The sequence below is a fragment of the Hyla sarda genome, chromosome 9 (assembly GCF_029499605.1).
Source record: "Hyla sarda isolate aHylSar1 chromosome 9, aHylSar1.hap1, whole genome shotgun sequence".
Lineage (NCBI taxonomy): Eukaryota > Metazoa > Chordata > Amphibia > Anura > Hylidae > Hyla > Hyla sarda.
In genome coordinates, this window is record NC_079197.1 from 144860920 (window position 1) to 144883339 (window position 22420).

General features: G+C 45.6%; 1 protein-coding gene and 1 long non-coding RNA gene across 7 annotated transcripts in view; one reads left to right on the forward strand and one right to left on the reverse strand.

The window, feature by feature from the left end:
* LOC130290423 (uncharacterized) lies at positions 1-19876 on the forward strand. The gene is made up of 3 exons (XR_008847598.1): positions 1-237; positions 17770-17870; positions 19739-19876. It is a non-coding gene; the product is annotated as an uncharacterized LOC130290423 (long non-coding RNA).
* The window catches only part of LOC130290406 (cytochrome P450 2F2-like), a 13339-nt gene continuing 7209 nt past the window's right edge, over positions 16291-22420 (reverse strand). For all 6 annotated transcript variants that reach the window (XM_056538008.1, XM_056538009.1, XM_056538007.1 and 3 more), the window contains 5 exons: positions 21395-21571; positions 20321-20462; positions 19774-19961; positions 17689-17830; positions 16291-17023 (listed from right to left, as the gene is read on the reverse strand). In XM_056538008.1, the coding sequence (XP_056393983.1) occupies positions 16839-17023; positions 17689-17830; positions 19774-19961; positions 20321-20462; positions 21395-21571 (834 nt within the window). In that variant the 3' untranslated portion in view covers positions 16291-16838. The remainder of the gene's footprint in view (positions 17024-17688; positions 17831-19773; positions 19962-20320; positions 20463-21394; positions 21572-22420) is intronic.

The following is a 22420-nucleotide window of genomic DNA, read 5'->3' on the forward strand; positions in this document are numbered from 1 at the left end:
GGGTCCTCATACCATCCAGAACATAATCCAGTCTGATTGCAGTATCATCTTTGTCCCAGCTGAAGCACAGGCTGAGTCAAAGCTCAAGAAGTGAGGGTGGGACTAGCACTTCTCTGTGCTCCCTCCTGTTCTGTCAGACTGCAGCATGAAAACAGAGAGGAAAGGGTTACAGAGCAGCCTGCAATGATTGGATGAAGAGACCCAGCACAGCAGACTCAGGAAGGAAGAAAATGCATGGTGAGTGAGGGCGGCCTCAGTACTTGTCTATAGAGATGTCGCAAATTGTTCGCCGGCGAACTGTTCCCTGCGAATTTAGCATGTTCGCGAACATATGTGAAGTTCGATCAGCCCCCTATACTTTAACATTGCAGTAAACTTTGACCCTGTGAGTCAGAGTCAGCAGACACATTACAGCCAATCAGCAGCAGTCCCTCCCTTCCAGACCCTCCTACCTCTTGCACGGACGCCATTTTAGCCTCATTCAGCATGCTGCAGGCTTAGGAAGTGGTGGGACAGAGAAGCTGCTCCTGCTGTATAGGGAAAGCGATAGCTAGGTTGCTGCTAGGTGGTGTATTCAGGGTCCAGTTTACTTCTAAAGCACTAGTGTAATATCTGCTTTAAGGACAGCACTCAAAAAAGCCTTTTTTAGGGCTGAAAGATATCGGTCCTGGTTGGGAGGGAACCGCTGGTTAAAAGGGGTACTCCAGAATCAAACTTAAGTTCCTTCAAGCAAATAACTTCTACAGTATTCAAAGGGCTGAAAGATATCAGTCCGTGTGTCTTGCAACAGCTGGAGGCTGAAGTTTTTTTTTCTATATAATGTGCCGCTGCAATCTTTGTGTTTGTATACTTTGCATTTGCCACAGCAGCATGCACCCGTGTATTAGGAAGTTGTGCTGGCTATTTGTGTTTTTTGTTTTATGCAACTTTGAGGGAATGGCACCCTCTCTATCTATGCACCCCTCCCCCTTTTCCCAGGAGGGATTTTAAATTGATAATGGATCTAGCATATCACCCAGACAAGAGGCTTTATGCACAGCAGAGGTGAGAGTTGTGAGTATTAGACTCATAATGTATGTTAGGGACCCATCCGAAAATGGCCACCTCCATGTGGTGGATGGGGGGACACGTTTTGATCAAAAAGTGCACTGAGAGCCTTAAAAAAAATTCTGATAAAAAGAATTCTGACATAAAAAAATTCTGCGAAAATTTTTATTTATTTTTTTTTTTTTATATAATGTCCCGCTGTAATCTTTGTGTTTGTAACAGCTGGAGGCACCCTGGTTAGGTGGGAACCGCTGGTTAAAAGGGGTACTCCAGAATCAAACTTAAGTTCCTTCAAGCAACTAACTACTACAGTATTCAAAGGGCTGAAATATATCAGTCCGTGTGTTTTGCAACAGCTGGAGGCAAACACTTACATTGATGTGATCTAAGGTGATACAAGGTGCTCAACTCCAAGTGCAGTTGTGCACCTACGTTGGAGTGGAGGACCTGCACCTATGGATCACAATGTGGTTTCACAACTGTGGTTAATGTAAACAATGACATTAGCTAACCCTCAAAACTGATGTAAAATTGAGACATTAGCCAGTATATCCTTATATGAGGGACACACTTGAGCCCGCACACCAACGCCAAGGTTTCTCAAATGGTGCGGGTCCTATCAACTTACCTACCTGGCCAGATGAATAAAACCAGGAACCAAATTACGGCAGCCATAGGCCCTCAGTCACCTCCAGTGTGAACATACAATGGGAGGGGGAGACAAGCTACAAGCCCCACCCTGGTTGGTTCATTTATAGCAGGCCTCACAGGTGAAACCCTAATGCTACCCAGCAAGATAAAAGGGTGCATTAGTATAAGGTCTAAGCAAAGACATAACGGCTTATATTTGCATGAACATGGTTATAGCAGGAAAACCCAACCCCAAGTGCAGTTGTGCACCTTTGCTGGGGCAGAGGTCCTGCACTTGTAAACCGTTGCTGGAGACACCCTGGTTGGGGACCACTGCATAAAAGGGGAACTCTGCTGGCAAGCTTTTTTTCTTTAAAGCAACTAACTACTACAGTATTCAAAGGGCTGAAATATATCAGTCCGTGTGTTTTGCAACAGCTGGAGGCACCCTGGTTGGGGACCACTGCTTAAAAGGGGAACTCCGCTGGCAAGCTTTTTTGCTCATTGTCACACTTGTGCAAATCACATTTGGTGTGACAGTTGTGCAAATAAAAAAAAAAAAAAACTTTTTTGGCTGTTAAATAAAATCAGTTGTCACTGTCAGTTCACGTCACAGTTGCCTGTTTTTTTTTTTTGCCTGCAGGGCAAATTGTGTCACCCTAGTGCAAATCACATTAGGTGTGACAGTTGTGCAAATTTAAAAAAAAAAAACTTTTTTGGCTATTAAATAAAACCAGTCGTCACTGTCAGTTCACGTCACAGTTGCCAGTTTTCTTGCCTGCAGGGCAAATTGTGTCACCCTAGTGCAAATCACATTTGGTGTGACACTTGTGCAAATTTAACCAAAAAAAATGACAGGCAGAGGAAGGCCACCCCGCAGGGGCCGTCGTGGTGCTGGGATTCCCTTTAGCTCTATAATGGCCAGTGTTCAGAGGCCACGTACCCTGAACCCCCAAAGTTCTGAGGACACCCAATCTACTACAGCTTCCGCTCGGAACCTTGACACACTGTCCTTCTCCTCCTCTAGCTTAGCTTCGGGCACCTCTCATGCTACCTCTTGCCCGCCTGCCGCCACCACCAACACTAGCATCATAGCAGCTTTACTCGATCCGTCAGAGGAGTTATTTACACATCAGTTTGAAGACATGAGTGATGCACAACCATTATTGCCAGAGGATGTAGTTAACAGGGATATGTCTCAGTCAGGCAGCATTACACACATGGACGTACGGTGTGATGATGATGTTGTACCCGCTGCTGCTTCCTTTCTTGAGGTGTCAGATAGCGGTGAAGGTGTTGATGATGACGATGTGTCCGTGGATGCCACGTGGGTGCCCGCTAGAAGAGAAGAAGAGGGGGAAAGTTCAGATGGGGAGACAGAGAGGAGGAGGAGACGAGTTGGAAGCAGGGGGAGGTCATCGCAAGGAGCTAGTGGCACAGTCAGACAGCATGCATCGGCACCCGGGGTCAGCCAGACGGGATGCCAATCAACGCATGCTGTTGCCACCACCAGATTGCCGTCATCGCAGAGCTCACCAGTGTGGCATTTTTTTTGTGTGTCTGCCTCTGACAACAGCGAGGCCATTTGCAACCTGTGCCAGAAGAAACTGATTCGTGTGAAGTCCAACACCCACCTAGGCACAACTGCTTTGCGAAGGCACATGACAAACGCCTATGGGATCAACACGTCAGTACAAGCAGCACACAAAGTCAAAGCTGCCATCCTCCTCCTGGTCCAGCATCTTCAGCCAGGTCAACCACTTCTGCCCTCCTTGCCCCCTCTCAACCATCCGCCTCTCCGTCTCTCGCCTTGAGCAGTTCCTGCTCATCTGCCCACAGTCAGGTGTCTGTCAAGGAGATGTTTGAGCGCAAGAAGACAATGTCTCAAAGTCACCCTCTAGCCCGGTGTCTGACAGCTGGCTTGTCGGAACTGCTAGCCCGCCAACTTTTACCATACAAGCTGGTGGAGTCTGAGGCCTTTAAAAAAATTTTAGCCATTGGGACAACGCAGTGGAAGGTACCCGGCCGAAATTTTTTTGCACAAAAGGCAATCCCCAACCTTTACTTCATTGTGCAAAAGGAAATTATGGCATGTCTGGCACACATTGTAGGGGCAAGGGTCCATCTGACCACTGATACCTGGTCTGCAAAGCATGGTCAGGGCAGGTATATCACCTACACTGCGCATTGGTTAAACCTGGTAACGGCTGCCAAGCATGGAATGCGTGGCTCTGCAGAGGAGTTGGTGACACCGCCACGACTTGCAGGCAGGCCTGCTGCCACCTCCTCTACTCCTCCTACTCCATCCTCTTCCATAACATCCTCGGCCGAGTCCTCTTCCACTGCTGCGTCTTTCTCCACATTACCGGCACCCCCCCCCCCCAGCTCCCCAGGTGATATTCCACATCCCGGATACGGCAGTGTCACGCAATCTTGGGGTTGACTTGCCTCAAAGGGGAGAGTCACACAGCGCCAGCGCTCCTGTCGGCCCTGAACGCACAGGTGGACCAGTGGCTAACTCCGCACCAACTGGAGATCGACAAGGTGGTTTGTGACAAGGGAACAAATTTGTTGCCGGCATTAAGGTTGGGCAAGTTGACACATGTGCCGTGCATGGCACATGTGTATAATCTGATTGTACAACGCTTTGTGCTCAAGTACCCAGGCTTACAGGATGTCCTGAAGCAGTCCAGGAAGGTGTGTGGCTTGTCAGATATCCAGCGGCGAAACGGCATGCCAGTGAGGCGCTTGATTTGCGATAGTCCGACATGTTGGAATTCAACACTCTTAATGTTCGACCGCCTGCTACAACAAGAAAAAGCCGTCAAGGAATATTTGTAAGACCGTGGTGCTAGGACATCATCTGCGGAGCTGGGAATTTTTTTGCCACGTTACTGGAGGCTCATGCGCAATGCCTGTAGGCTCATGCGTCCTTTTGAGGAGGTGACAAACCTGGTCAGTCGCACCGAAGGCACCATCAGCGACATCATTCCGTTTGTTTTCTTTAGGCAGTAGATGAGCGTGAAGAGGAAGAGTTGTGGACACCATCACCACCAGAAACAGCCTTATCAGCATCGCTTGCTGGACTTGCGGCAACGCTGGAAGAGGATTGTGAGGAAAAGGAGTCAAAGGAGGAATGGGGCTTTGAAGAGGAGGAGGAAGACCAACCACAGCAGGCATCCCAGGATGCTCCTTGTCACCTATCTGGTTCCCGTGGTGTTGTACGTGGCTGGGGGGGGAAGAAGATTATACCTTCCCTGACATCACTGAGAACGAGGAACGGAACATGAGTAGCTCGGCATCCGTCCTTGTGCAAATGGGGTCTTGTATAAAAAGGATGAAGGAGAACGATCTGTACTGGGTGTCCACGCTACTAGACCCCCGGTATAAACATAAAATGCCTGACATGTTACCACATTACAGCAAGGCGGAAAGGATTCAGCAGGTCCAAAATAAATTAAGAAGTATGCTGTACACAGCATATAAGGGTCATGTCACAGCACAACAGGGATGTAACAGGGGAAGAGGTGAAAGTAATCCTCCTCCTCCTCCTCCCACGAACACGCCACAAGGACAGGAAGCTGTACAGACATGCTGTTGATGGAGGACATGCGGAGCTTTTTAAGTCGTAGGCATTGCCACAACCCTTCGGGGTCCACCATCAGAGAATGACTTGACCGACAGGTAGCAGACTACCTGGCCTTAACCACAGATATCGACAATCTGAGGAGCGATGAACCCCTTCACTACTGGGTGTGCCGGCTTGACCTGTGGCCTGAGCTATCCCAATTTGCGCTCGAACTTCTGGCCTGTCCCGCTTCAAGTGTCCTGTCAGAAAGGACCTTCAGTGCAGCAGGAGGTATTGTCACTGAGAAGAGGAGTGGCCTTGGTCAAAAAAGTCTGGATTATCTCACCTTTCTTAAAATGAATGAGGGATGGATCCCGAAGGGACTGACAGTGGGCGATACATTTGACTGAACAGGCCTGATCAGATGAGCTGCCTTGGCCTAAAAATGGTCCACACGCTGCTGTATTTGATCTCTGAATGCCGGATGACTTGCGTGACTTACGCCACCAACTAGGGTTCAAGCCGCAATGTTTTAGGGCACTTTCTGCCTGGCAAAACAAACAGAAATGTTTCAGGCCGCTGCGACAATACCAAATTTTCCAGCCAGGTGTACATGCCTAATTTTTCTGGGCTCTGCTGCTGCACTTGTTATGGTGCTGCAATTTTTCTGGCCGCTGCTACAGAAGCGGCTGCAACAATATCAAATTTTTCAGGCATGCGTACATGCCTAATTTTTCTGGTACTCTCTGCTGACATCTCTGTCCATTTTTGCAACCGTGGATATTAGATGTATGCTAAGGGTAGCATGGTGGCTCAGAGGTTAGCACTGTTACCTTGCAACGCTGGGGCCTTGGGTTCAAGTCCCACTATGTGCTGCCTCAAGGGGTGCTCTAACCATGTGCTGCCTAATATGCGGGAATCTTACGCGCTGCCCAAAGGGGAGCTCTAATTATATGCTGCCTAACATGGGGGAATCTATGTGCTGCCTAAAGGCAAGCTCTAACTATGTGCTGCCTAACATGGGGGAATCTATGTGCTGTCTAAAGGGGGGACTCTAACTATGTGATGCCTAAAGGGGGGCTCTATGTGCTGCCCAAAGGGGGCTAAAGCACATTATTCCACACCGTTTAGGAATAAAAGGGGATTTATGCCCTTTATGGATTAAAACCAGAGTTTTGCCATGGATCCCATTCCGGCACGCCACAGTCCAGGTGTTAGTCCCCTTGAAACAACTTTTAAATCACTATTGTGGCCAGAAAGAGTCCCTGTCCGTTTTAAAATTCGCCTGCCCATTGAAGTCAATGGCGGTTCGCCCGGTTCGCCGATTCGCAAACTTTTGCGGAAGTGTTTATGTTCGCGACATCACTACTTGTCTATGACATGTCCCTTCCTGTGCAGTGGATGTCAGAGTGAGTGAACAGCAGAACAGAGGAATTTATGAGCCAAATACAGAAGCTAGACATATAAAAAAGATATGAAAAGAATCTGCATGACATAGTAACATATAAGCATTCTTTTATATGTGATAAGAAAGGTATGCTTTAAAGGGGTACTCCACTGGCCAGCCTTCTGGCTGCCTTTGGAACTAATGTTACGAATGCTGTGCACATGCTGTGGGGGTTGGTCACACCCTCTTGTGACGTCAGGCCACGCACCCTCAATACAAGTCTATGGTAGAGGGTGTGGCGGCCGTTACGCCCCTTCCCATAGACTTGTATGGAGGGGGCGTGGCCTGATGTCACGAGGGGCCGTGACCGACTTCCGCAGCGCGCGCACAGCCTGCGGAACTAAATGTTCCGAATTAAGCCGGAAGGCTGGCCAGTGGAGCACCCCTTTCAATAAACTAATATTTTGACACTGGTTAATTGCACTCTTTATATTTTTGATATCAGCTATTTTCATATCTACGATCTTTTTCATATTTATAATCAATTGTGTTGTATACCCTTCCGGAGTGGCCACTTTGTTTATTATTAATAATAAAAGACAATAAAAAGACACGTCCATTGAGTTTAACTAAGGAGTCCAAGGGAAGGGATACGGGTGGATGAAGGGGTGGGGGATGTGAATCTATATTTCTGCGTATGCATTAGTGTTATTTTTGTTCTAAGAATGTAGATAACCCTGTTTTGAAGCCTTAAACTGCTCCTGGTCTGACCAATTACTGAGGCAGACCCTTCCATAAATTCACAGTTCTTTTGGTACAGAAGAATTGTCCCCTCTGGAGACTAAATCTTTTTTTCTCCAGATGGAGGGTGTGCCCCCGTGTCTTTTACGGGGGTTTTAGTTGAAACAGTTTTACCCCATATTTTTGTATGGACCTATTAAATACTTAAATACATTGATCATGGAGATAGATCGATACAGAGATAGATAGGTACATATGAGATAGATAGGTAGATAGATAGATATGAGATAGATATAGATAGTAGACATGTGCAATTCGGTTCGGCACGAATGTCTAAATTAACTAATTTTACCGTTTTCGTGCATTCGGACCGAACCGAATGCACGAAAACATATTTTGAACATTCCCGAATAGCCACGATAATACGAATAGCAAAGTAACGAATACATTCGTTATTTCCCAACCATAATGCTGTAAATAACGAATGCATTCGTTATCTGTAAACGAACGTGAAGAATTCATTCTGATAACAAATATAATAAAAAGGATATAGATAGTTTGATTTTTCGGATACATTCGGTATTCGGGTACATTCGGTAAATCTTTTTATTCTTTTTTTTGGACTTTAGCGATCCTAAAAGATTATGGAGATACCTTTTTTATAAAAATTTCGTAGGGTATCATAAAAAAATCATAATAAAAAAGATACAGTGGTGATGGAAAAAATTGTATCTAATGAAATGTATCATTTTTATTGTGAAATGTTTATTCATTTTTAAACAGGGATCAATTTATGTGAGCGGGTAAAGCACTAAAAATGTAGCCGACAATAATGAAAATGTAGTGTGTGCGTGTTTTTCACTTTTTTAAAAAACATTTTTTAGGTAGTACTACTACTCCCAGCATGGAACACACTCTTCCATGATGGGAGTGGTAGTTACCTGTACTAATTGACAGTTCACAGGGGTCCCTTGCGATCCTCTTGTATAATGTATAGATGCGGCGGCTGCTCTTCTATGGTCCCCTGCACTCACGTATATGTACACATATTCATATTTCCCGCAGAGCTGTGATTGGCCAGATGGTTCCAGCCAATCACAGCTCTCTGTGAGAAATAGGAATATGTGTATATATACGGCTGTGCAGGGGTCCATAGGAGAGCGGCCGCCGCATTCATACATTATACTGGAGGATCGCAGCGGCTGTCAGGAGTGATACCCGCAGTGATCTTTCCTTTACTACAAGTACTACCACTCCCAACATGGAGCACACTCTGCTCCATGCTGGGAACTGTAGTACCTGTATTAATAGACAGATCGCAGCGGTTACACTCGCTGCCATATGTCTATTAATGCAGGTACTACAGCTCCCAGCATGGAGCAGAGTGTGCTCCATGTTGGGAGTATTAGTACCTGCAGTAAGGGACAGATCCCAGGGATGTCACTCCCCCTGACACCCGCTGCGATCCTCCTGATGTGAATGTTGGGATCAGCTGTTCTCAGGGCTTCAGAGCCAGGAGAACAGCTGACGCTGAGCCGTAGGTATACATCGTATATCTACTGCCCAGCAAGAACTTACAGTGAGCTTGCAATGTGTATACAGTATACACATTGCTGGCTCACTTAACCCCTTGCTGAGCTGTGCGCTATGCGCAAGCCCAGCAAGGGAAGGGTTAACTTACACTGCTGGACAGTGTAGGTTAACCCTTTGGGCGGTACACACTATAGACAGCTATCTATAGATAGCTGTATACAGTGTATACAGAAGACGAAGTCCAGCTTACTTCCCTCGAGTCCCGGGCGGGGTTCGTGTAGATCCGCCCCCTAGTGATGACGTCATTAGGGGGCGGAGCTACAGAAGGGAACAAGGCTAATTAATCTGAAGTTCTGTTCACATTGTACGTTTTGTATAATGTGAACAGACCCTTCTGGCAGTGTCCACCCAGACAGGGAGACTCCAGCTGTTGCTAAACTACAACTCCCAGCATGCCCAGACAGCCAAAGGCTGTCTGGGCATGCTGGAAGTTATAGTTTTGCACCAATTGGTGGCTCCCTGTTTGGGTAGACATTGCATCATGGGTGCTCTCCCCAGCGGACAGCGCCAAAAATGTCATAACCAATTTTTTGTGTTTTTCTTTTCTCGTTTCAGATCCGTGTATGCAGAGGATTACTGCGGATTCGATGGATTACGGCGGATTATTTATTTTTTCCTTTAATAAAATGGTTAACGAGGGCTGTGGGGGAGTGTTTTTTTAAATAAAATAATTTTTCCAATGTGTTGTGTTTTTTTTTTTTTATTGAATTTTCAAGGTTAGTAGTGGACGCTGTCTTATTGACGGAATCCATTACTAGGCTAGGGCTTAGTGCTAGCCCCAAAAACAGCTAGCGCTAACCCCCAATTATTACCCCGGTACCCACCGCCACAGGGGTGCCGGGAAGAGCCGGTACAAACAGGCCCGGAGCGTCAAAATGGCGCTCCTGGGCCTAGGTGGTAACAGGCTGGCGTTATTTAGGCTGGGGAGGGCCAGTAACAATGGTCCTCGCCCACCCTGGTAACGTCAGGCTGTTGCTGTTTGGTTGGTATCTGGCTGAGAATGAAAATACGGGGAACCCTATGCGTTTTTTTTATTAATTTTTTTATTTAAATTTAAAAAAAAAAACGCATAGGGTTCCCCGTATTTTCATTCTCAGCACAATACCAACCAAACAGCAACAGCCTGACGTTACCAGGGTGGGTGAGGACCATTGTTACTGGCCCTCCCCAGCCTAAATAACGCCAGCCTGTTACCGCCTAGGTCCAGGAGCGCCATTTTTGACGCTCCGGGCCTGTTGGTACCGGCTCTTCCCGGCACCCCTGTGGCGGTGGGTACCGGGGTAATAATTGGGGGTTAGCGCTAGCTGTTTTTGGGGCTAGCACTAAGCCCTGGCCTAGTAATGGATTCCGTCAATAAGACAGCTTCCGCTACTAACCCTGAAAATTCAATAAAAATAAAAAAAAAACACAACACATTGGAAAAAAATTTTTATTTAAAAAAACACTCCCCCACAGCCCTCGTTAACCATTTTATTAAAGGGAAAAAAAATAATCCGCCGTAATCCATCGAATCCGCAGTAATCCTCTGCATACACGGATCTGAAACGAGAAGAAAAAAAAACACAAAAAATTGGTTATGACATTTTTGGCGCTGTCCGCTGGGGAGAGCACCCATGATGCAATGTCTACCAAAACAGGGAGCCACCAATTGGTGCAAAACTACAACTCCCAGCATGCCCAGACAGCCTTTGGCTGTCTGGGCATGCTGGGAGTTGTAGTTTAGCAACAGCTGGAGTCTCCCTGTCTGGGTAGACACTGCCAGAAGGGTCTGTTCACATTATACAAAACGTACAATGTGAACAGAGCTTCAGATAAACTAGCCTTGTTCCCTTCTGTAGCTACGCCCCCTAATGACGTCATCACTAGGGGCGGAGCTACACGAACCCGGCCCGGGACTCGAGGGAAGTAAGCTGGACTTCGTCTTCTTTATACACTGTATACAGCTATCTATAGATAGCTGTATATAGTGTGTACCGCCCAAAGGGTTAACCTACACTGTCCAGCAGTGTAAGTTAACTCTTCCCTTGCTGGGCTTGCGCATAGCGCACAGCTCAGCAAGGGGTTAAGTGAGCCAGCAATGTGTATACTGTATACACATTGCAGGCTCACTGTAAGTTCTTGCTGGGCAGTAGATATACGATGTATACCTAAGGCTCAGCGTCAGCTGTTCTCCTGGCTCTGTAGCCCTGAGAACAGCTGATCCCGACATTCACATAAGGACGATCGCAGCGGTGTCAGGAGGAGTGACATCCCTGGGATCTGTCCCTTACTGCAGGTACTAATACCCCCAACATGGAGCACACTCTGCTCCATGCTGGGAGCTGTAGTACCTGCATTAATAGACATATGGCAGCGAGTGTAACTTCTGACACCCGCTGCGATCTGTCTATTAATACAGGTACTACAGCTCCCAGCATGGAGCAGAGTGTACTCCATGTTGGGAGTGGTAGTACTTGTAGTAAAGGGAAGATCACTGCGGGTATCACTCCTGACACCCGCTGCGATCCTCCAGTATAATGTATGAATGCGGCGGCCGCTCTCCTATGGTCCCCTGCACGGCCGTATATATACACATATTTCTATTTCTCACAGAGAGCTGTGATTGGCTGGAACCATCTGGCCAATCACAGCTCTGCGGGAAATATGAATATGTGTACATATACGTGAGTGCAGGGGACCATAGAAGAGCAGCCGGCGCATCTATACATTATACAAGATGATCGCAAGGGACCCCTGCGATCTGTCAATTAGTACAGGTAACTACCACTCCCATCATGGAAGAGTGTGTTCCATGCTGGGAGTAGTAGTACTACCTAAAAAATGTTTTTAAAAAAAGTGAAAAACATGCACACACTACATTTTCATTATTGTCTGCTACATTTTTAGTGTTTTACCCGCTCACATAAATTGATCCCTGTTTAAAAATGAATAAACATTTCATAATAAAAAAGATACATTTCGTTAGATACAATTTTTTTCATCACCACTGTATCTTTTTTATTATGATTTTTTTATGATACCCTGCGACATTTTAATAAAAAAGGTATCTCCATTATTTATTAGGATCGCTAAAGTCCAAAAAAAGACTAAAAAGATTTACCGAATGTACCCGAATACCGAATGTATCCGAAAAAAACAACACGAATACCCGAATACCGAATGTATCCGAAAAATCTAAACCGAAAATATTGCCGAAGCGAAATTTTTTTCCAAAACGAAAAAACGAAACGAAATTAAACGAAAATTTTTCTAGTGCACAAGTCTAATAGATAGATACATAGAGACAGTTAGATAGATAATTATGAGATAGATGGATAGATAGATAGATATGAGATAGATATAGATAGATACATAGAGACAGTTAGATAGATAATTATGAGATAGATGGATAGATAGATATGAGATAGAAATGAGATAGATGATAGATATGAGATAGATACATAGAGATAGATATGAGATAGATAAATAGATAGATAGTCAGAGATGGATGGATAATATGTATGTATTAGGTATAATGAATTGTCTGGATTTCAATTTGTATTTCATAACCAGAAGGTCAGCATTGTGCCTGTGAATTAAGTTCATTATGGAGTCAAAATCAAGATTTAGCAGACAGGTTGTCCCTTAGCATGGACTCAGTAGTGTTGAGCGGCATAGGCCATATTCGAATTTGCGATATTTCACGAATATATGGAGAAATATTCCTCATATATTCGCTAAATTCACATATTCGTAATATGCGCATTTTATGTTCGCATATGCGAAAATTCATATATATACGAAAATTCGCATATGCGAAAATTAACATATTCAAAAAATTTGCATATGCGAAAATTGGCTCGCACGCCAGTCTCATACAGTAGTATTAGAGCCTTCTTTACACCACACAAGCTGGAAGCAGAGAGGGGTGATCACTGTGATGTGTACTGTAAAAAAACTAAAATGATTATTCGTATAGTACATACAGTGCTATATTCGCGAATTCGCAAATATTGCATATTTGCGAATAAAATTTGCATTGCAAATATTCGCAAGCAACACTAGGACTCAGTTTCCCTACTCAACTTTTATAATTTCTTAGTAGCCAGCCAGTACCCTTCCCTGTACTGAAGAAGGGAAAGAACCATGGAGCAGCTGTTTATATAGGGGGACTCATCCTTCTGGGAGAGATTTTGGCTTTGCCATTTATCCCCAGTTGGGTGAAAAGGGCTCTTATAGTAGTGGGGCATCAACCTGCAGGGATGCTCCCTCTAATAAGTGGCACCAGAGACCAAGTTCTCTTGCTTCTGAATATTTTTTCACAGTGGAACATGCACAGTCTATTAGACTCCACATGCCTTTTGGGCGTATCCTCAAAGAGAAAACTTTCCCCCTGCAGTCCCTTAAAGAAGTACTTTGCCCCCAGACATCTTATCCCCTATCCAAAGGGAACCCCCGTGATCTTGGCTTACGGACCCCAGACATCCGGTGCACAAAGCGAACTTCACTCTGTGTGATGAGCGGTGATGCAGGGCGGAGGCTCGTGACATCATGGCTATGCCCTGCTGGTGACGCCTCGCTCATGCCCCCTCAATGTCTATGGGAGGGGGTGTGATGGCCGTCATGCCCCCTCCCATAGACTTGCATTGAGGGGGTGTAGCCGTGATGTCATGAGCCTCTGGCACTGCACCCGACTCTCTAAACGAATGCTGGGTGCAGAAGGGAGATCGCGGGGTCCCCAGCGGTGGGACCCCCGCAATCAGACATCTTATTCCCTATCCTTTGGATAAGATGTCTAGGGGCTGAGTACCCATTTCAACTCAACACTGTCGTAGAGTTAATTTCCCCGCTCTGCCCACCGATCGAAGTCGGGGCAGAACGGGGGGGGGGGGGGGGGCTTACCCGGACCTTCCGAGGTGGCGGAGGCGGCATCCCGGAGCAGCGGCTGCAGCAGGAGGAGCGGCGGACGGAAAGTGCGTCAGAGAAGGCTGCAGTGAAGATCGCAATAAGTGATCTTCACTGTGGCCTTCTAAAAGCTGCAAAACTGCAACTTCCAGCATGCCCACACAGCCAAAGGCTGTCTGGGCATACTGGGAGTTGTAGTTTTGCAACATCTGGAGGGTCACAGTTTGGAGACCACTGTGTAGTGGTCTCTAAACTGTGGTCCACCAGATGTTGCAAAACTACAACTTTCAGCATGCACTATTGCAGAACTACTACAGATATTGCAGAACTACGTACCCAGCATCCCTGACTGTCTGGGCATGCTGGGAGTTGTAGTTTTGCAACATCTGAAGTGGCACAGTTTGGAGACCACTATATGGTGGTCTCCAAACTGCAGTCCTCCAAATGTTGCAAAACTACAATTCCCAGCACGGCCAGACAGTCAGGGATGCTGGGCACGTAGTTCTGCAATATCTGGCCCTTCAGATGTTGAAGAACTACAACTCCCAGCATGCCTGGACAGTCTGGGCATGCTTGGAGTTGTAGTTTTGCAACATCTGGAGGGCTACAGTTTGGAGGCCACTACTTAGCGGTCTCCAAACTGTTCTTCCCCAGTTGTTGCATAACTACAACTCCTAGCATGCCCAGACTGTCCAGGCATGCTGGGAGTTGTAGTCCTGCAACATCTGAAGGGCCAGATATTGCAGAACTACACGCCCAGCATCCCTGCCTGTCTGGCCATGCTTGGAATTGTAGTTTTGCAACAGCTGTAGGCACACTGGTTGGGAAACACTGAGCTAGAGCCTGTTTCCTAACTCAGTGATTCCAACCTGTGTGCCTCCAGCTGTTGCAAAACTACAACTGCCAGAGTGCACTGACAGACCGTACATGCTGGGAGTTGTAGTCTTGCAACAGCTGGAGGCACATGGGTTGGAATCAATGAGCTAGAGTCTGTTTTCTAACTCAGTGGTTCCCCACCAGTGTGCCTACAGCTGTTGTAAAACTACAACTCCCAGCATGTACGGTCTGTCAGTGCATTCTGGGAGTTGTCATTTTGCCACAGCTGAAGGATTGGGGCGCCCCCCCCCCATGTGAATGCACAGAGTACATTGACATGGGCGGGTTTACAGTGGGTTCCCTTCAAGGAAACTTACTGTGAACCCCTGTATGTGTGAATGTACCCTAGAAACACTACACTACACTAACAAATAATAAAAAGTAAAACACTACACATACACCCCCTTACACGTCGCCTCCCCCCCCCCCCAACAAACAGGAAAAACGTCTCATACGGCAGTGTTTCCTAAACGGCTCCTCCAGCTGTTGCAAAACCACAACTCCCAGTGTTGCCGGACAGCCATAGACTGTCCTGGCAGGCTGTGAGTCTTGCAACAGCTGGAGGCACCCTGTTTGGGAAACACTGCTGTAGGGTGGAGACAAGTGGAGACAAGCCCCATCCTTGTAACCGGGTCCACCCCTATTGCAAATTCCTTATTTAAGCCTCAAATGCGCATGGCGCTCTCTCACTTCAGAGCCCTGTCGTATTTCAAGGCAACAGTTTAGGGCCACATATGGGGTATCTCCGTACTCGGGAGAAATTGCGTTACAAATTTTGTGGGGATTTTTCTCCCATTACCCTTTGTAGAAATGGTAAATTTGGGAAAAAAAACAGCACTTTAGTGAAAACTTTTTTTTTTTCATTTACACATCCGAATTTAACGAAAAGTCGTCAAACACCTGTGAGGTGTTAAGGCTCACCAGACCCCTTGTTACGTGCCTTGAGGGGTGTAGTTTCCAAATTAGTATGCCATGTGTTTTTTTCTGCTGTTCTGGCACCATAGGGGCTTCCTAAATGCAACATGCCCCCAAAAACCATTTCAGCAAAATTCCCTCTCCAAAATCCCATTGTTGCTCCTTCCCTTCTGAGCCCTCTACTGCGCCCGCCGAACACTTGACATACACATATGAGGTATTTCCTTACTTGAGAGAAATTGGGTTACAAATTTTGGTGGGCTTTTTCTCCAATTACCCCTTGTAAAATTTCAAAAACTGGGTCTACAAGAACATGCGAGTGTAAAAAATAAAGATTTTGAATTTTCTCCTTCACTTTGCTGCTATTCCTGTGAAACACCTAAAGAGTTAACAAACTTACTGAATGTCATTTTGAATACTTTGAGGGGAGCAGTTTTTATGATGGGGTCATTTGTGGGGTATTTCTAATATGAAGGCCCTTCAAATCCACTTCAAAACTGAACTGGTCCCTGAAAAATTCTGATTCTGAAAATTTTGTGAAAAATTGCAAAATTGCTTCGGAACTTTTAAGCTCCCTGATGTCTTCCAAAAGTAAAAACATCTCAACTTTATGATGCAAACATAAAGTACACATATTGTATTTGTGAATCAGTATATAATTTATTTGGAATGTCTGTTTTCCTTACGAGCAGAGAGTTTCAAAGTTAGAATAATGCTAAATTTTCTATTTTTACACCAGGTACACCAGTCTTTAGGTTGTTATGAGCATTGATTGCCGTCATATAAGAGAAAAACATTACAAGATATCAAATTATTATATTAGTGCACTTATTCATTACAGATAATATCATAGGGAATATTTCAAGGGGTTCTCCGTCAATTATAAGCTTCCCCCCTCTCCTCAGGATAGGTAATAACTGTCTAATCCAATCAGTGAAACCCCAACAAGCTCAAGAACAGGAACCCAAGTCTCTATGGAAGCCACTTCTAACATAAAGAAGTGACACACATGCGAATCCCGCTGCTCCATTCTCATGGGAGACTTGAGTCCCCTTTCTTGAGATTGTGGAGGTCCCAATGGTTGACCCCCCCTGCAATAAGAGAGGAAAATTACTATCATTTGGATAGGTAGGGAATAACTTGTTATTTTGGGAAAACCCTTTCAAGGCAATTATAATGGAATAAAAAAGCTACTTTTTATTGTCGAGGCATGAAGATAACTTTGTGAGATGGTGGTATGCTTTCTAAGCCACTTTCAGTTGGAGAGATGTCCAGATCCTGAGGGTCTACTTCTGATTTCAGGTCGAACTTTTGAAGGATAGTGGTGAAAAAGATAAAAATTTCCATGCGGACCAAACTTTCACCGATACACACTCTCTTTCCTGAAGAAAATATAATTTCACAATATAACCACTATGATGAAATAATGTAATAATTAAAAAAAATAATATAGATAAAGTTCTTTGCAAAAAATATTCACACAACTAAAAAAAACAGTTATGACTGAATAGCAAATGACACACACACTCCAGTCTTTTAAAGGGAAACTGACAGGCTGTTCACCTGCACTAAACCCATTGCACACCATGGTCCTTATATTAATCCTTGGTGTAGTATCAGAGTTATGCCCATTTATCCATCTATTGCTATTGCACTGCTGTGTGCAATGGAAGGGGGGAGCCGGCTAGCTGGGCTCCCCTGCCTCCTCAATATTCACCACTCTGCCTGCCCTGTGGTGAATATTCAAATTTGCCACGCCTGCTGGCGCGTGAGCGCTCTGCTCTCTGAAATGAGCGCAGGTGCCGGTGCCTCTCTTGCCTCTTAGAGACATGAAAGAAATATGAATATTCATTATGGGGGTGGGCAGGGTGGTGAAAAGTGAGGCGGCATAGGAAACTTGGCAAGCCGGCTCCCCGCATCCATTGCACACAGCAACGCAATAGCAATGGATGGATAAATGGACATACTGATTCTAAACCAAGGATTAAAGTAAGTGACGGCTATGCCATCAAATTCTAACAATACTATTACAATGCTTTTTTTTTACCTGCTGCAAATGGCATGAATCCATTATTTTTCTTAAACTTCCCGTTGTCATCCAAAAAGTGCTTAATGTTAAATTTTTCAGGTGTTTCAAATTGGACTGGATCATGTAAGACGGTGGTCAACACTGGCAAGACATCCATACCCTGAAAACATAAAATAGGGTCATGCTTTGTTCATTCTCAGGTATGCTAAAGTGAACTGAACTGCTGGGGCTCATGCGCATATTAAGTCACAAAATAAAATATGACTCATTCAATTAGATATCATATAATGGAGATCTTTGCCCATAGATGTATTGATTTTGTAATATAGTGCCATTTGGAGGAACTTGGAGTGAACTCATAGGGACTACATTTACACCCCTACAGGGACCTGTATGGGGCCTTATGAGGGAGTAATGACATTTAATGGGGTACTCAGCCCCCAGACATCTCATCCCCTATCCAAAGGATAGGGGATTAAATGTCTGATTGCAGGGGGTCCCGCCTCTGGGGAGCCCCGCGATCTTAGCTGCGGCACCCCAGACATCCAGTGCTCGGACTGGCAATGCGGGGTGGAGGCTCATGACGTCACGCCCCGCTTATTACATCACGGCCATGCCCCCTCAATGCAAGTCCCGCTCCCTCACATAGAATTGCATTGAGGGGGCGTGGCAGTGACGTCACGAGCCTCCGGCACTGCAACCGTCGCTCTAAACGAATGCCGGGTGCAGCAGGGAGATTCCGGGGGTCCACAGTGGGGGGACCCCCACGATCAGACATTTCATTCCCTATCCTTTGGATAGGGGATAAGATGTCTAGGGGCCGAGTAGCCCTTTATGGCTGGCCTTAATTTTGTTAAGGCTCTGTGTAGGGTTTATTTGGGTGCCCCCAAGCCTTCCACAACTACCAAAGGAGGGATAAAATGTAATGCTATGTCTCCCTGTGCAACCATATTACCAATGCAGTTAAAATAAAAACTAAGCAATTTTGCAAATAGCTTTTCCTATGTTCTATAGGTTTTCTGTACAGCTCATATACACGGTAGCATACTATAGAATGTAAAGTCTAATACTATAATTAGAGATGAGCGAAGTTACAGTGATTCGATTCGTCACGAACTTCCCGGCTTGACGGTTGCTGACTTTAGCCGGCATAAATGAGTTAAGCTTTCAGGTGCTCCGGAGGCTGGAGACTCTCTCCTAGGACTGTATCCACCTTTTCTAACCCACCAAAGCACCTGAAAGCTGAACTCATTTATGCAGGATAAAGTCAGCAAACGCCGAGCCAGGAAGTTGGTCACGAATCGAATTACTGGAAGTTCGCTCATCTCTAACTATAATATAAAGTCTATATTTTTCTCACTTTACTGTCCCCTTCTTCTTGCTAACCTACTAAATAAGAATGTTTGCTTAAAATTTTTAAGGTTTTGCTGTATCGGACCCTGCTTATCTGTAAATTGACTTTTTGTATCTGATCCTATTTTTCTGTAAATTAACTTTTTATAAATTGTCCACCGTCTGGTTTCCATCTGTGCTTGATATCTTCTATGCAACACTGTTCCCAACCCAGATTAGGGTGCATTCACACCACGTTTTAATCCTACGGCTGCCGGATCCGGTGGGGATATTTGAAAACCGGATGCCCACATATCCCTGACCCGCGCAGCTCCTTATTCATTTGAATGAGACAACCGGAGGTTGTCTCATTTAAATGAATGAGGAGCTGCGCGGGTCAGGGATATGTGAGCATACGGTCTTCAAATATCCCCACCGGATCCGGCAGCCGTAGGATTAAAACGTGGTGTGAATGCACCCTTAGTGACCCAGAACCTGTACCGCCTTCCTTGACCTCCTTGCCTGTTGCCAACTCTACCTCTGCCCCTACCTGCGTACACTTCCATTATCTATGTAGGCTATCTATGCCTACTTGCCTAAACCCCCCTCCCTTGCAAATACAGTGAAGGATTTTAGATAATCATGGGATAGGCATAAGGCTATCATAGTATTCAGAATATTGGGAAGACTAGATGGGCAAAGTGGTTCTTATCTGCCGACACATTCTATGTTTCAGGTGGAGCGCACCCTCACAGCAGGCAAATTGCTTACCTTGGGAATTTTGTATCCCTGGAGGGTCACATCTTTGGTAGCACAGCGGATACAACCCAAAGGAAGGACATCACTTATTCTCTGGATTTCATGGATTACAGCATTCATGTATGGCATCTGGGTTCTGTCCTCTAATCTTGGCTCCCGAGTCCTTCCAATCACCTGATCAATTTCCTCATGTAGTTTATCTGAAATAAAAATTGACATATATAGGAATAAGTCACTCACTGTACCTTATATATTTGAACTTTACATTGTGAGATAAGAGTTTTTTTTACATCGATTGTTATGAGTAAATGGAGGATTTTATGATAGGTTTCACTTAAAGGGGTCTAGCCCTAGACATGTTATCCTCTATCCAAAGGATAGGCGATGACATGTCTGATCACGGGAGTTTCAGCTGCTGGAGATCGCAGGGGTCACGGACCCCTGTGATCAGACATGTCACCCCCCATCCTTTGGATAGAGGATAACATGTCTAGGGGTGGAGTACCCCTCTAAGTATTGAATAATTTGGTTTTACAATGGCCCCTTTCAGTGTTCTTACCTTGAATCTCTGGATACTTGATGAAATGCAAAATACCAAAATTGAGTGTAACTGAGGTAGTCTCTGCTCCACCAAGGAACATGTCAAATACTGTTGCTATCAAGTTTGCTTTATCGAAACAGGTTTTGGAGTCTAAATTTTCCTGTGAAGACAAAACTTAACTCATGATCGCTTAGAATATTTTGCAATACTAACTTTTCACAGTATTTCTGCCCTGACTGAGACCATTCAGAAATACAAAGTTGCCTCATTGATGTTTGATGCAGTGATTTTGTAGTGTAAAGCTACACATCCCATAATGTCATGGTCAATAAAGCTCCAAGACCTATTGTTGTCCACTGAGATTCTACAGGAAGTGAATGTGAAAAGAGAGTACTAATATAGGTAGAAAGAAAGTATAGGCAGAATAGTATAAGTGCCCTAATGTTCTACTATTCTTTTCCAGGAAATAAGATGGTTGTGGACAGTTGTAGCCACTTATTCAACAGGGATTAAAGAAACAAACTTATTCATTGTTAAAGGGGTACTCCGGCGCTAAGACATCTTATGCCCTATCCATAGGATAGGGGATAAGATGCCTGATCACAGGAGTCCCGCCACTTGGGACCCCCGTGATCTTGCACGCAGCACCCCGTTACAATCAGTCCCCGCTGCACGTTCGCTCTGGGTCTGATTACTGGCGATCACTGGGGCCGGAGCATTGTGACGTCACAGTCCCGCCCCCGTGTGACGTCACGGCCCTGCCCTCTCAATGCAAGCCTATGGGAGGGGGCATGACAGCTGTCATGCCCCCTCCCATAGGCTTGCATTGAGGGGCAGAGCGTGACGTAACACGGGCGCGGGGACGTGACATCTCAATGCTCCGGTACCTTATTATACCAGTATTTATGGTACCTTATTACACCAGTAATGGTTATTATGTATCTAAGAAGGACTATAGGGGGAAATTTATCAAAACCTGTTCAGAGGAAAAGTTGCTGAGTTGCCCATAGCAACCAATCAGATCGCTTCTTTCATTTCTGAAAAGGCCTCTGAATAATGAAAGAAGGGATCCCCCATAGTGTACACCTTTACCTGTTTCATCCTGATAAGGAAGCAATCAATGTAATCTCGGGGACTTGAAGGATCCAAGGTGTCCTCATGATTTTTTATCTCTTTCTTCACAATTTCCTTTAGCTCTTTAAGAAGCTCAAACATTTTTTTGTGTGGTCCAGGTAAATACTGCATGACATTTGGAAACATGTCATACATCTACAAAACATACAAACATACATTAATGGTAGATCTATCTGAGCAGGCAGCCACGACACTGATGGAAGACAACTTTCTCTTTGCAGCCAGGTTAAACCTATCGGACTCTGTTTTGTAGGTGTTGCACTGGCTTGAGAAGCATAGGCAATAGCGCCTTTACACAGACTTGATGTACCCTTCACCAACCAAAGTCAATGGGCCTCATTTCCTAAGGCTTTTACGAGTAGATTTTGTAGGGATGTTTGTGTTGCATGTGTCGCGTCTCCCAAAACCCCTACACAGGGGCGGACTGACCGGCCGGTCCGATCGGACGCTGTCCGAGGGCTGGCTGGTTAAGGGCCCACCGCTGCTACTGAGGGTCCAGGACACTTGTCCCGGATCCCTAGCAGACAGCACTGCCTTTACCTGTATGTGCGATAAACGCACATACAGGAGAAGGCGTCCCCTCTGCGCCTACACAGAGAAGACGTGACCTTCGCCCCCACTGTGCAGTACAGGCGCCAATGACGTCACTCATCAGCGCCTGCACTGAGGAGGAAGGAAGACGCGGGCCATTGCCGAGCTCCGGAGGAGAATATCTTTGCGTGGGACATCAGTTGAGCATAATTTTTTTTTCAACCTTGGATTCAACTATGATCCTGCCTAGCTAATATGGGAACAAACTACCAAACTAATAGGAGGGCTACCTACTACCTACATAGGGGGTTTTCATACAGGGGCAGCTATCTGGGGGATTTACCCACAGGGGGCATAACTACCTACCTGGGGGACATTAACTACTTGGGGGCATGATCTACTAGGGGCCACTACCTCCTGGGGACATTACCTACCTGTAACTTCCGTAGGCAA